This window comes from Serinus canaria, chromosome 4 (assembly GCF_022539315.1).
Source record: "Serinus canaria isolate serCan28SL12 chromosome 4, serCan2020, whole genome shotgun sequence".
Classification (NCBI taxonomy): domain Eukaryota; kingdom Metazoa; phylum Chordata; class Aves; order Passeriformes; family Fringillidae; genus Serinus; species Serinus canaria.
The window spans coordinates 40,823,626-40,838,938 of NC_066317.1; the positions used below are offsets into that span (position 1 = coordinate 40,823,626).

The 15,313-nt window shown below is 42.9% G+C and overlaps 1 protein-coding gene across 3 annotated transcripts in view; it reads right to left on the reverse strand.

Annotated features, from left to right (window-relative positions):
- FAT1 (FAT atypical cadherin 1) overlaps positions 1–14,777 on the reverse strand; it is a 102,114-nt gene extending 87,337 nt beyond the window's left edge. For 2 of the 3 annotated variants that reach the window (XM_050973898.1, XM_050973899.1), the window contains exons 1-2: positions 12,743–12,855; positions 3,512–6,800 (exon numbers count right to left, since the gene is read on the reverse strand). In XM_050973898.1, coding sequence (XP_050829855.1) covers positions 3,512–6,779 — 3,268 coding nt within the window. In that variant the 5' untranslated portion in view covers positions 6,780–6,800; positions 12,743–12,855. Of the gene's footprint in view, positions 1–3,511; positions 6,801–12,742; positions 12,856–14,615 lie in introns of those variants that run through there. The other variant, XM_009100704.4, reaches the window with a different exon arrangement.
- Between the last annotated feature and the right edge of the window lie 536 nt (positions 14,778–15,313).

Consider the following 15,313-nt stretch of genomic DNA (forward strand, 5'->3'; position numbering starts at 1 on the left):
TGGGTTTTTCTTGTGGCACACTGAGATCTGCATCAACACAATGCCTTCTTTTACTAATACACACCAATGTGCTCAACTCCTTGTCAAATTATTTGAGAAAATATTTTACTGCTGCTTTAGCAGGCAATTTATATAGCCAATTGATCATCTCAATTTACAGCCTTCAGTTCCACTCACAAATAAAAAGCTATCTTAAATTCCAAGTTCTCCTGAACACACACTTAAAGGATAAACAAATGGCTTTGTTACATGCTTCCACAGCACAAAAATCGCATTTTAACATTTTTCATCTCATATAATATCTCAAAGTCTTTATTTACCATGCAATTTAAATTTTATTTCTGTACAATATCAGGCGCAATGCACTGTTGTACCTCTGAATCATACATTGAGTGATAACCTCTGATCTCTCTCCCTTACCCCCTTGGCTTCCAGTTAACAGTTTATGAGTTGAAGACAGCATGAGGCTGAATCTCAAAGTAATCTCATTAGAATCATTTATTTTCTTTAGTCATACTTTGAATCTCTATAACTTCCTGAGGAAATGGGTTTTATGACATTATTACACTTCATGTGAAAAATACTTCCTTTTAGCCTAGGAAATGAAGAATACTTTAAAGCCTGTTAACTGTGTGTGCCCTATTTTTTACATTACAAAAAACTGACAGTGATATAGGTGCTACAGAAACTATTGCAATTTTCTAGACCTTTATCATCTTGTTCTCCTCCTCTTCTGACCATTATTGCCTTTTCAGGCTTAAGAATACTAAGAAAGCTAAAATATGATTGATTACCAAATTCACCCCTAACATATTTTTTTTCTGTGTCTACTTGAAAAGTATCAGAGCAGTCAGGGAACTAAGTAATCAAAGCAGCTCCTGAGTTTGGAAATATTGTTTAGTGCTCCCTGTAAAGACATTCACTGCTAATGGTTTGGATACAACTGCAGAAAATAGAACCTATGAAAACCACTGACTGAAAATAAAGGGAAGTCTTGGAAAGCAGAATTTAAGATGTCATGGCAAAGATATATTAAAGTCCCTTGTGAAAATACCAGAATTACAGGTACAAATATCAAATGCCAATACTATTTCCTACTTTTTGAACTGTAAAATTAAAACAAACTTAACATGGGAAAGACAACCTAAAAGTCAACAAAAATCAGTGCATGGAACTAGCTATTCAATGCTTCTACCATCATCTAGTTTACCTGCAAATATGATTGTTGTCCTTAATTTCTTATAAGCAAGGGATAAAAGAGCCCCTCTAAACCACTGAATAGTTTAATGTTGACTTGAAATAAGTTCTTAAATCTGATTTATCTGTCTTTGAACTGACAGCGCAGTAGGATGCTCTTCAAAGACAGCAGGATGAGACATGTAGCTCAGGGGTAAAGTCAGAAGAAGCTTTTAGCAAGCTGAAAAAGTTAGCAGGTAGCTTGACAAATTTCTCTTTCACAAATTCTTCAATGTGCTTTGCTGGCTGATAATCAGTCTGCTCCCTGTATCAAGGCCAGTCCATTTTGAAAAATATGACAAATATTCAGACACTGCAGTATAAAGAGTGCCTTCAAGAACAATTCTGATGGCTTTTCACCAAAATAAAATGTCAATCCAAAATTTAAGCTACATTGTCAAGTTTGTACATACTCAATGTTCTTTCCTTTAGCTCACCATTTGATGGAAAAAACACATCAAGCAACCCGAAATAAACACCTTTCTTCCCCACAACCGTGTCATAAGTGGAATTTGTTCAATAAGATTAAAAACTAACAACCCCTCTCTACCACCACCCCATTCCCACCAAATTCCTCTACTTTCATCCCAGAAGAAGTGCAAACACTAGATACCAGATATGAATACAGACAATGCCTCTCCCCTGCCTTGAAAATACAGAGCCACTGTTCTGGACAATATTACTGAATAGAAGCTGGCTTTGCCCCAAGCTCTGCCAACTTTGTAAACCCAGCTGATAAAAAGCAACTTACTTAAACTCACACCAATTCCTTAGTCAAGTAAACTAGCTTTGTGCCAAAAAAGTAGAGAGTCAACACATGCAGACAACTAATTCTGCCATGGTAGTACCATCACAAAAACACACACACCTGTCCACATACCCATGAACAGGTTCATTCTCACTTACTGTTACCTATCACACCTATATACACTTCCAAACTCAGACTCATTCTGTAGGACAACTAGAAACACCTCTAAAATACCATAACACACAGTGAACTTTAATATACTTGTATAAAAAGAAATACATTATGATACACAAAATAATATTCTGCACATACCAAGCGGCCAAAAATGAAACTACAAGGTCTTGGAAAGAAAGTAATCTTTTCTCCACTTTTAGAAAGTCTGTTTCACTACCTTAACTATGCACTTTGTTAAAAGCAAAGCTAAGGGAAGCATTGTTACATTTCAACCAGTACAGCTGGTTCTTTAGCCACAAACCACATAATTTAATAAGACTTTCTAGAGAAGAAAAATAGTGAGGAACAGTTTGTTCACCCAAACCCTACAGAGTAAAGCAGCTTCATGAGTCTCTATTACCCACATTCACAACTGTGGGAAGCACAGAGAACACACCGAATGACTACTGGATGAATCAGACATAATTCCCACCTTTTAGTCTTAGTTACAAGCTTTTTTTCTTTAAGAAATCAATCACATATGTCATTATTTACCTATAGGTAACTTGTAGACAAATCTTGCACCAGATTCCTCCTCAAATTATTTCAAGATTCTTAGATAACTGCAAAATATCAATGCTCTCTCTTTATCAAAGACATAAAGAAAGATAGCTACATAGACATCCAACGAAAACTTTAGAAGTCAGCACTAGAATTTTACTGAAAATAAAATTATGTTTCTTCTGAACGCATGACACTGGAAAAATTCTCACACTGCTCATCAATGTATGCATTATTTATGCAATAAGTCAACAGTTCAGTCTGCTTGATTCACATGAGGTTTTTCTAAGGTTGCATCAATGCTATCTTTGGCAGAAGCCTTCCAATGAAGATGGCACTGCTTATGGAATTCTAGATGGGCACCTCTAAACTCTGAAAATAACTAACTAAACCAGCACTATGGCAATATCACACCCATGCATACCTTCAGTAAAAGGAGTGAAAGATAATGTTATTTAAGACTGACAAGTATGACAGTCCCACTGTTCACAAGACAGAGAGCGCATGCACTCACACGAGGCAGACTTCCATTTTATATCAAGAGTATTCTTACTTTTTCTGGCTGGTGTAGATTTTAAGACTTAAGCATGGCTTTAGGTAGGCTGGATAGAAGTAGGAGTATAAGAGAGAAATTACTTATCTAAGGTATAAAAATAATTTCACTTAAGTAGCAGACACAACTATACACATTGTTGGTGACATCCTTTGATCCTAACAAAACGCCTATGTCAGCTGTGACAATGCTGCTTCTCTTCTCTCTTTCCTGGCATTTGCTTTTGTTTAGTATATAAAAGTAACAGAAAGCCACCTTACCTTTTTCTTCATCTATTCGAAAAACTCCTATACCCGATCCATCTCGAATGGAATATCTGACCTCCCCATCTCGTCCTGCATCTTCATCATAAGCAGATACTGTCATTACTGAGGAGCCAACAGGAGCATCTTCTTTTATGAAGCCTTTATCTGCAAATATGGAGAACCGCGGGGTGTGCAAGTTTTCATTCACATCAACTATCTCAACCTCAACGTAACACGTAGAGGACAACGAAACGGGTTTTCCTTTGTCCTTGGCCCGCACAGTCAAGTTATAAAGTTGTTTCTTTTCATAATCCAGTCTTTGTACAATACGTAGTGCTCCGCTTATTTTGTCAACGTCAAAGGTGCCATCTCCACTGTCCAAAAGACTGTACCGCACTTGACTTGACTGGCCTAAATCAGGATCATAGGCTTCTAGCCAGGCAATAATAGTTCCCTCAGGAAGATCTTCTCGAATTTTCACGTGATAATTGGAAGGAATAAACTTGGGAGGATTGTCATTTACATCTTCTACAGCCACTTTCAGAATAACTGTTGAAAATAATTGAGGTTCTTCAGTCGGTTGGTCCCTAGCCTCAATTTTCAACAAATAAATGTGCTGTTCCTCTCGATCCAGGACCCCTACAACTTTCACAACTCCTGTCACAGAATTAATAGTAAACTTGTCTGTATCTGTAAGAAGAGAGTATTTCACTTCTCCATTAGCCCCCAAATCTTTATCAGTAGCTCCAACTTGAATAATTTCACTGTTGGGCTCTTTGTTTTCACTTACTTCAACAAAATAGCTGTCTTGGAGGAATTCCGGTGGGTTGTCATTAGCATCCAAAATTTTTATATCTAAAAGGGTCCAGGCAGACTTCTGTGGTATTCCAAGATCATAGACAGTAATATTGAGTGTATATTTATCTTTTACTTCTCGGTCAAGAGGAGATAGAATTTTCAGCACTCCTCTTTCCATATCAACAATGAAACTACTGTCCTCATTACCTCCAGAAATAACATACACTAGCTTTCCATTGAAGCCAGTATCAAGATCAGCAGCATTCACAGATATTATGCTAGAGCCCACAGGTTGGTCTTCTTTTATCTCAATGCTGCTGGGGAGAGTACTTCTAAACTGAGGTGCATGCAGATTCACAGAGTGAGTATCAAAGAAAGCATCCTCAACTTCTCCACGACTGTGCAACTTATTTGCTTGTAAGAGCTTCTCTGCGAGCATTTTGGCAACACCAGTTTCTTCACAGTGCAAGTTGACTGGTTTGCGACTACTAGCTACAGTTATGTTGATATACAATGGTTTTGCAAAGTTCTCTCCATCTGTAGCTGTAATTTTCAAACTGTAAAAAGACATTTTAGCACCTAGGCCATCTATCAGTGACTGTTTGAGAGAAAGTACTCCAGAATTTGGGTTTAGGCTAAATAAATCCAGTTCATTTCCAGATTCAATTTGGTATCTCACCAACTGGAGCTCATCAGCATCAATAGCAGACACGGTTGTTATTTGTTCTCCAACACCAAGGTCCCTGGGGATTATTCCCTCACAATTTATTTTCTCAAACAGAGGTATATTGTCATTCAAGTTATTTAAAATAATAGTGACAGGAACTTCAACTTCACGGCGATATGGTATACCCCAATCAGAGGCTCGAATCCTTAAATTGTAAACCCTTGGCATCAATTCATAATCCAAGTCTTCTGAGGTACTAATAATCCCACTGAAATGGTTAATCACAAATGGCAAAGGATTTAGGTTGGCAATGCTATAGGTCACATAACCATTTTCCCCTTCATCAGGGTCTTTGGCACTCACTCTCATGATACTTGTACCTATTGGCACATTTTCATCGAAGGAGGCCTTATAGGATGTCTGAGTAAATTCAGGAGGATTGCTATTCATGCCTAGTACCTTAATTAATACTTTTGTAGAAGCTCTTCTGTCACTTGTCACAACTTCAAGTTCAAAATGGGATGCATATTGTGCTTTTATGGGTTCTAACGTGGTAATAAGACCAGTGTGAGCATTTAAATTGAATTTTACTTTTCCTGGTGCATTTTTAAATACATATTTTAAATGTGGGTAACTAGGCACAGCTTTCACCATTATCACAGGTGTGTTTGGAGGAGCAAATTCACTTATTTCAGCTCTATATATCTCTTTTTCAAATCTCACAGGACCAGACTTAAATTGTGGTGATGTCACGTGAACAACTTTTACAGAAGAAAATTGTGGGGGATTCCCTTTGTCTTTAGCTTGAAGGGTAAGGTTGTATCCAAAAGGGTGACTCTCCCAGTCAATGGGACCAATGGCTTTTATTCTATATTCTTTGCCACCCGGAACTGACCTCACTGTTTTGAACTGCTGAAGTGCATCTCCTGCAACAATATTTAATGATGCTATTTCCCCATTCGAACCCTGGTCATTGTCCTCTACAGTTACAATCGCATATGCTGGATCTGTGTCTGATTCTGATGGAGTCAGTGGAACAGCTGTAATAACAGGGGCATGTTCATTTGCTTGCTCTACGTGAACCGTCAGTTTTGCCATACTGCTTATGCCACTGCTACCATACAGCTTCAGCCCACGGTCCACTGCCAGGATTTCCATCTCATAACGCTTAGTGTCCGAGTAGTCAAGTCTACCAGTTAGAACTACCACTCCACTAGTTGGATGTATAGCAAACACATCTGTTCTTTCTTTAAAGCTATAGTAGAACTCTCCATTTGTGCCTATATCTGCATCTGTCGCGCTGACTCTTGCAATGCTGGTCCTTATTGCTGTGTTCTCAGGCAAAGAAACACTGTAAGATGTTGGAGAAAACAAAGGCCGCAAGTCATTTGTATCCAGTACCTGTATCCTGACCTTGGTGCGTGTTTCAGCATTTGTATTTTTTTCAACTGCTTTAACAGTCAGCATATAATGGTCCTTCACCTCCCTGTTAAGGATAGCTGTGTTTCCTCCCTTGGTCCGTATTCTCAAAAAGCAAAAGTTTCCAAGAACATACTCTTCAGCTTTGAACAAGTTCTCACTGTCACCAGAAATAATTTTGTATCTTATGTCCCACAGTGGATTTGTAATGTAAATGCCCATTTTCACTGGATGCCCAACATAAGTCTTGGCTGCAGAATTCTCATACACAGTGGCATTATACTGTATTTGTGTAAATTGCATTGATGGAGCATGATGTGGCCTTTGAGTTCCTTCACAGTTTCCAAAATGCTGCACCAGCAGCATCAGCAGCAACAGCATAGTCAAGTATCTTCCCATGGCAGCAATTACAAAGAAACCCTGAAACAAGAAAGAGATGCAGTAAGGCTTATGATTGTTCAAATGTTTATCAAATAAACATTGATGCTTATTTCAGAATTCATACTTGAAAGAAAACTGTAGGTTACACATTTAGACTATATAATTTTTCTTGAAGAAAGGGTCAAAATTATTTGCAGTAATAGAAACACAGATAAAAACTCCTACAAAACGCCAAGAATCCATTACATCAAAAGTCTAGGAATTACTAACGCAACACAAGAGGAACACACAGCTAAGTTCAAATGAACATTCCCATGAAGAAACATGCTAGAAGAAATGCTGTCTGCTACGAGCAAACAAACTAGGTCAGAACTAATCTGGAGTAATGAACATTCACTCCAGTTCTCTACTTCATACATGACAATTATGTCTAGTAGAAAATTCTCCTCCCTCATTTAATTTAGATTGTAAAATGACTGATGTCCAACTACGTGGAAGTAAACTGCAAGAGTTGTCTTGATATTACCATCAATTCTTCACAGTATCCAATGTGCACCTGTTCCAAGAATTATAAATATTATAATTAGAACAGAGGATAATTCTGTATTGTATTCCCTCCAGCTCTGACTACCCTTGTAAGAGTAGAAGAGTAGTGCTTATCAAAAAAAGAAAAGAAAAAAAAAAAAAAAAATCAAGTACCACTAAGGTGTAAAGCCCATAAAGAATAAGATGTATTCCTTTATTCCCCTCTCAGAACAGATCTGAAACAAATGAGTATCAAGAGCTATAAGAACAAGAATCTATCAAAATTACTGGAGGAACATTTCAGTTGAGTTTCTCTAACACACTCTAGAAATGACAGAGAAAGAGCCTGGAACAGCAAGACAGTCATAAAGGCACACCTTCACTGGATTTGCCTTTTGAAGTCAGTATAGCATTTTTACTATCTAAATCTAGGCAAGATTGCAGTAGGAAGAAAGGCAGAAACTTCAGGAACAAGACATCTGGGACCACCTTCTTCATCTGGGTTTACAGCAACTGTCTTTACTCCTTCAAGTCGCACAGTACAACAAATCAAAGCCTCAGAAGGCTCCCTTGACAAGCCCAAGCTTTCAACAAGATCCTGGGGGCAAAATTTCTTTCCAGCAAGTAGAAAGCAATCCAACATTTTCTTGATTACTTTGATTAAGTAGCACACATTCATTTATTTCTCCTTTCTCTATTATCTTCATTTTTTTTCTTTACCTCTCCTTCTGAGTTTTCTTCCCTGGCCAATCTGCTACACGAATCAAACTAATTACTCATTAGTTTGTTCTTTAATTGTTCCTGACCTTTCTCTTCCCACATTTTAGCCCTAGTCTGCCCTCATCCTTTTCTTTGGATGTCAATGTCTAAGTACCTGTCTTCACACTAGTTCTGTTCACCTCCTCTAAAATAATATCACTTGTCTCCTTTCTTTACTCATGTCTTCCCTTACAGTAATTTTTCTCTTCCCTACTTCCCACCTGGGGAAAGATCACACTGGCTGACATTTCATGGACTGACTTTGCCCACTAGCAAACATCAGAGCAAATTAATCTGCTTGTGTCAACAGTTCACTTCAAAACCTCAGAAGGAATTCAGTCACAGATATTCCTAAGTCACAAACTATAGGAATAGCCTTTCAGAAGAAGAAGAAGAAAAAAAGTGCATCTGTCTTCCAAGCCTAGGCATTAAGCTGCACAATTAAAACTATAAACATAACAAACAAAAAGTGAATAACCAAATAATAAAAAGCATTAAAGGTCTTTGAAGTTAGTCACTAGCTGGAACCAATACTTACAAGGTCTTAACACTGAATGAAGAAAAGGTTGGGAGGGCAAACGAGTGAGGCTGGAACAGTCACCATTTCAATGGCTTAACAGTATTATTCCTCCCCTGTCTACTTTCCTTCCCAGGCTATGATATATCCTGGGAATACAGACACACTTGGGTCTCCAGGGCTTTATGTCCCAGCATACTACCAAGTTAACAAATATTTGCTTAAAACAAACAAAAAAAAAAAAACAAAAAAAAAACCAAAAAAAAAAAACCAACCAAACAAAACAAACTCTTACACACAACCTAATCTTTGCAACAAATAACTGATATCACTAATAATTCCAAAACTCTAAAAATTTTAAAATGCCACTAGACTGGCCCAAAAGGCAACGTTAAGAAAATTGCTTAAAAATGATGTTTTAAGCAATCAACAAACCCAGCTTTTCCTCCATCTTGCTGGAATTTTGGAAGCCATCTATTACCAATGATCTGTTACTCAATGATCAAATTTTATGTTGATCTGATCAGATGCTTCCCTGTTTTCTCCCTCAGTTACAATAGGATTTTTTATTATTATTATTTTTAACTTATACTGAAGTCCAAACCCCAGCTTTTCTTCTGATGCTGTAGCACCTAACTCACTGCCTATGCCTATGTTTGGCAACAGGCTATTTGAAGTGGCGGATTAATAATGTAAAACATTGTATCTGTTTGTATCTTTTATCCTTTGCTTCTCACATCTCAGGCACATTAGACCGGACATGTACCACACTAAGATGCATTAAGATATCCAAACTTCTCATTAATATTCAAAGTTGAGCACGTGTGTAGGTTTTACTGCAAATATTTTTCTGTGCCATAATACCTTGAGCACTTTTTGCTCCTCTTCTGTAGCAACTTCAAGTCTGCTCAGAACCAGCAACAGGCAGCCCATTGCAAACAATACCACAACCACCAGTAAGAGAATCTAATCCCCAGCAGTAACCCCTATGTCTTGCTGGTTTACAAACAAGAATGTAAAAGTCTCTCAAGTGAACACTTAACCCCATCAGATAAAAAGTTAGCAATTTCTTTTACATAATATTATTTCCATCTTGTCACAATTTACCCAGCTACTAGAAAATAAAAAACATTGACTTGGATTATCCAAAAATCAACATAGTATATTCCTGGAAAATATTGAAAGTATTAGGCAGCTCCAATTACAAAAACTATTAACTACTAAGAGAAAGTATGAAAGCATTAAGATAAAGTGATAATGTGTTAGATATAAACCCAGATGGCTCATTACAGTGTGCCAAAATGACTGAATTTCAGAAGCATTTTAGCCAAAGGCTACACTTTGAACTCCTAAACTTTTATTATCTTTGGAATATGACCAGTTTAGGATTTTCTGTATCCATGTTCAATACACAAGGCAACAGTTTGCTTAACAAAACATCATAGCTCTTAACTCATAAGTGCACACAGTATTATTCTGAAAAGCTACTTTCAAACAAACTTTGATTTCCTATCTGGAAATTATTATTCAGTTTATTTTTATTTCTATGCATATCCAGGTCATTTTTATTTATATGCAAATTTAGCACTGGGATATGTAAGATAGTTTTACTAATTAGTTAGAACATTATCAAAACTATTAAGGCATTAAAGCATTAATTTGTACATGGAAAAATATTAATGCAACTTAGAAACATGAACTATCTTCACATTAAAGGTATAAGCATAATTTTGAAGCAAGCAGAGCTATAATTGATAATTTACAAATCAAGATGACTGGATAGGATAGCAGTCACAAGAAAGACTGTTTCTCATAACAGGAAATTTACAGTATTTAGATTTCAAAGTTTATAGTTTGAGATTTGAAAGTTTCAAGCATAAAATACAAAACTTAGTAAAGAGCAATTTCAATGCCAAGCAAGCAAAAAAAAAAAAAAGAACAAACCAAGCTTATATTGCTTTTCAACCAACTTACCACACATAGATACATAAGGTATCTATAGGGAGCATACACTGAGATATTTATTCCCCCACCAATGGAAGTCACAGACAGAAAAACTACCTAAATCAGGCAATACACCCAAGTTAGTCTTAGTCTCATTGCTCTTCTTTTTTTACATGCAAGCTCTACCAATTAAGTCCAGAATAACATGCCTATCAAGCAAAACATTAACTATGTTTATTTACCACAAAGGTCAGTTTTGATCAGCACACGCAACTGATGCTGTCTGACAGAAAGACACTGTGAAACTAAGCAGTCATGACAGGATTTCTAGTGTAGCAGTCTATGAGAGATCCTGCGACTTTGCAAGCTGCACTAATTGTGGTTACACCTACCCTTTCAATTGTTTAAAAGGAATTATTCATGCAGTCTGATGGGGAAAAAGAAATACCAGGTTTAGCTGTTTCTACATGCATAACTTTCCAATCAAACAAATTAACAGTGTCTTTTGCTTTTCAGAGGGAGAAGTTGTCTGTTTTGGTATTCAGAAAATTAACACATGATGAGAGTGTATGGTAGTGTTACTTTAGTAAAGCTGGGGAGTTATTCAAAAAATGTACATTGTCGCAGAGATTAACATAACAGTTTCAACTTGTGACTGAAGTCCAGTAAGTTTTATGTTTGTATTCCCCACGTCATGAGTTGATCTCATGAGATACTTTATGTTTTCAAGATATTAACTGTTAAAATGACAATGCAGCAGCTATATTCCACCATCAGGCAAAGATTCTGAAACCAGAATGAAACAAATATTCACATGGAGAATTTCAACTGTTTATCTGTAGGCAGTTACTTACTGCTGTAACTAATATGAACTCATCAGCTGTTCAAGGAAAAGTAGACCTCCAAGCTCTGTTAAAAACAGCTTGATCGAAATTTAGCATGGCACCCTAAAATTTGTGATAACAAAAATAGTTCTACTGATTTTGAATTCAGTTTGAAACTTAAAAAAAAAAAAAAAAGGAAATCTTCGAAAGTTTAAAGCCATTTTACACTTGTTTACTTGAACTGATAGTAGAGTTAACTTAGCCATACAAAGTTCTTTAGCATGCTTAATTAAAAAAAAAAAAAAAACAGATCATCTTTCTTCTGGGATGACTACTAAGGCACACCTTTCATTCTCCTAAACGAGATTTTAGGATTTCACAGCGAATAAAAGAAAAACTTTTAAAATAGTTTACAGCATGCAAGTAAGATATTTACTCAGTGAATACTGTGGAATTACTTCCACACGGTTAGAAAAGCAAATAGGAAATACACATCTATTATACAACGCTCTTTTCTTTTACTGAAAGACCGCAGAGGTAGTAAAAGAATACAGGTAGTATTTCCTATGCCACTCCCTAGGAACAACTTGTATGCAAGTATTTAAACCGCAGGAAAACCTGCTGCTGGAAGGCAGCATTTCCTTAATTTATTAATGCTTTTTCGAAAAAAGAAGTTTTCAACAGGGGGACACTAACAGCGGTACAACACGGCGTCATTTACTGACGAGAGAGATTAAAAAGTGCATCTTTCAAACATAACTTTGTTTTGCTCCAACTGCCCCAAAGAAGAATAAAAGAAGTCGACTGATGAGTGCAGCCGGGCTCTTCCGGGGAGCCGCTGCCAAACGTCGGGTCCTGGCGGGCACTGCACTTTACCTTTCGCAGCAGTCCGGCGAGGAACGCAACGAGGGACGCGGTGTGGAAGCGCGAACAAAGGAAGAAATTCATGCTAAGGTACTTCTCACCCGCCGCGAACCGCCCCTGCCGGCTCACCCGGGAATGAAGTTTGCAATGGCCCATCAGACGCACTCAGACACCTTGCCTCAGGGAAAAGCACCACCGCCAGCTCTTTTCCTCTGCCCAACTCCGGCGGAACCTGCCCGCTAGAGTCCTGCTGACTCTCCGGGGAGTGCGGCCCCAGCTACAGCCCGGCCGGCCGCCGCCAGCCGCGGGGGGGACGGGGCGCCAGGGCCCGCGATGCGCGGCGGGGAGCAGGGCAGGGGCCGGCGCCGCTCGCAGCCCGTCCCACCGGGGCCCGCAGCACGAGGCGGCCGCTCGCCCAGCGCCTCCGGGCAGCCTCGCCCCCGTCCCGGCCTCGCCTCGGAGCCTCAACTTCCCAAGGGGTCCGCGCGCCCTCCGGCCTCCCCCACCGCCAAAACTTCTCCCAACTTTCCGGCTAGCCCAGCGCTCACCTCTCTGCGGCTCGCCGCCTGCGGGAGAGGGAGAGGGCGCGGGCCGGGGCCAGCCCCGCACGGTGCCTGCCGCGCCGTTCCCCCTTTCTTCGCCGGCCACCAGCGCGCCTCGCCGGTGCCTCCCCGCCCCCTGCGGGCCGCGGCGCCCCCCACCGCCGGATTCCTCCGCGGCGCTGGACGGCCGCCCCTCCGGAACTCGTTTCTGCGGCGCTCGGCTGGAGCGGCGGCAGCCCTCGCACCCCTGCCCGGCCCCGCCGTGGAAGGACGAAACGCGGAACAGAGCAGCGGGGGAAGGGCAAGCCACAACCACGAGCTGTTCCTCCCGGTGGCCCGAGGCTGGAGGAACGCCTCACCTCCGCCGCGTTCGCCCCGCTCTTGCACGACGGGAACGTCAGGGAATCGAATGCCGGTCCAGGGACGGGGGCGACTTCGCGTACGGCGAAGTTTTCCCCCAGAAAGGCTACTCAGAAACTTCGGAAAGCTGCTGCCGGGGGTGTCTTACGGGGATGGCAAGGGAGAACGTCAGAGTCCGCGGGAACACGCGGTCCTCTGCTGTCCGAGGAATAGCGGGTGGCCGGGACAAGTCCCGTGGTGCCTGCCCGCGCCGCTGGTACCCGGGAGCGCCCAGCCGCGACCGCAGCGCCTCGGGGACCGCTGCCCTTCCCACAGGCGGCCGGGCTGCGCCCCCGGACCGCGCCGGCCGGCTCGGGCTCACGCCTCCCCACCTCGGCTGGGCTGGGCTGCGCTGGGCGAGCCGCCACTTAACGGCCGGGCGGAGCAGGGAGGTCTCAGCAGAGGCCAAAAGCCACTGGCGTCTCCCGCGGTTCCCCGGCACCGCTGTGGGAAACGGTGCCCTGCTCCGGCGTCGGGAAATGCAGCGGCAGCGAGAGGCAGTGCGAAGCCGGGTATACCGCCGGGGGAGCGCAGCGGCGACCACCCTGCGGCCCGCGGAGAGGGTATGGGCTACCAATCCGTAAGCTCAGGTGGAAAAGCGCCCTGCCGGATTCATGCTGAAGGAATATCTGGCGGTCTGTCAGCCCTCCGTTAAAGATTCATACAACGAAACAGTCCTTGAAGGATTATTAATAAGTGATCGCACTTAATAACTATCAAATGTTTGTCTGGGGAATCATGTCCCAGCGGACTCCCAACGAAGCCGGGTTGCAGGTAGGAGCCGCCAGCGGGGGCGCATTTACCACGCATTAGCCCCGCCACGTCTTTTATTAGCCACATAAATAAACACAGCCAGCGGCGGAGGGAGCCCCTCTCCAACCACAGACTCAAGCGCCCAGGGCTGCAGGTCAAAAGGAACCAACCCCATCAGAAAGCGCTGGCTCTCAGGGTCACCAACCCGCAGCCGGCGGCTCCGCCCCCGTAGCGCCTGCGCCCCCTCCCCGGGGCCGACCCTGCAGCCCCCGGCCCCGCTGCCCCGCGGTAGTGGCGCAGTTCCGCGGCGGCCGGGCAGGGGGCGCCGCGCCACAGCGCACGGGCGGCGGGCGCTGCTGCCAGCCCTGGCTCCGGCCCCGGCTCCTCCGAAGGGAGCACAACCGAGCCCGCAACGACGAGCCCGGCTCCGGCTGACGGGCTCCGGGTCGGGAAACGTGAGCCTCGCTGTCCCCGTGAAGAGAGCGGTAAAGTTGCGGTACTCTCCGCTCCAAGGTACACGTAGCTTTGCATACAGTCGATGTGCGGGTATATATACACGTACTGATATATACATAAAACATGCACACTCTCCACAGTTAAAAACCACGGGTTGAATCGAAGACCCTACTGTTTTTAGTAGCGCAACAAATTAGAGCACTAGAACTCTCAAGGGAATCATCCCTCTCAGCACCCTGCTGATAATAAACTCATTAAACAAAGAACTCACCAGACCAGCTGGACTCGCCACTCTTCTCACAAAGTCCGCTCCAGCTCAGTTCATGTCCGCACGCTTCCTCCTCCCGCTTTCTTTTTTGTCCTCTGGAGAAAGCACGAGCAATGCTCCGGTGCCCACACGCCTCTAGAGAGCGAACCCCGCGGTGGCCCTGGCGCTCAGCGCGGCCCCGGCGCGCAGCCAGCGCGGCGCCCGGACCCGCCGCCACAGCGCGGCATGTCGGCTCCGACCCATCCGCTGCTTGAAACTTGGACGAGGGGGGGAAGGAAAAATACACGGGGAGTGGGAGAAGATTAAGAAAAAAAGGAAAAATAATAAAAGAAAAAGAAGAAAAATAAAGGCGAGAGGGAGGGAGAGATCCAACTTTCTTAAGACATGTCCAGGCAAAGAACGGGCAGAGTTGAGGAGTTACAGCAGCGGAGAGAGTGAGAGTGGAGACGCTGCGCCGGATCGCCGACTCCTTCCCTCCCTCTCTCCTTCCCCCGCCTCCCTCCCTCCCTCTTTCCCTCCCTCTCTCTCTTCGTCTTCTTTCGCACTCCGTCCGTCCCCCTCGGACCCTGCTCACGGCAGCACCACCCCCTCCCTGCCCTCGCCGCTGCAGTCGGCGGCGAGAGGGAGCAGCGCGCAGTTCTGCGCGCCCGCACGGCTCCGCTCGGGGTCTCCGGCGCGCACCGGGGCCGCGGCCGCCCTGC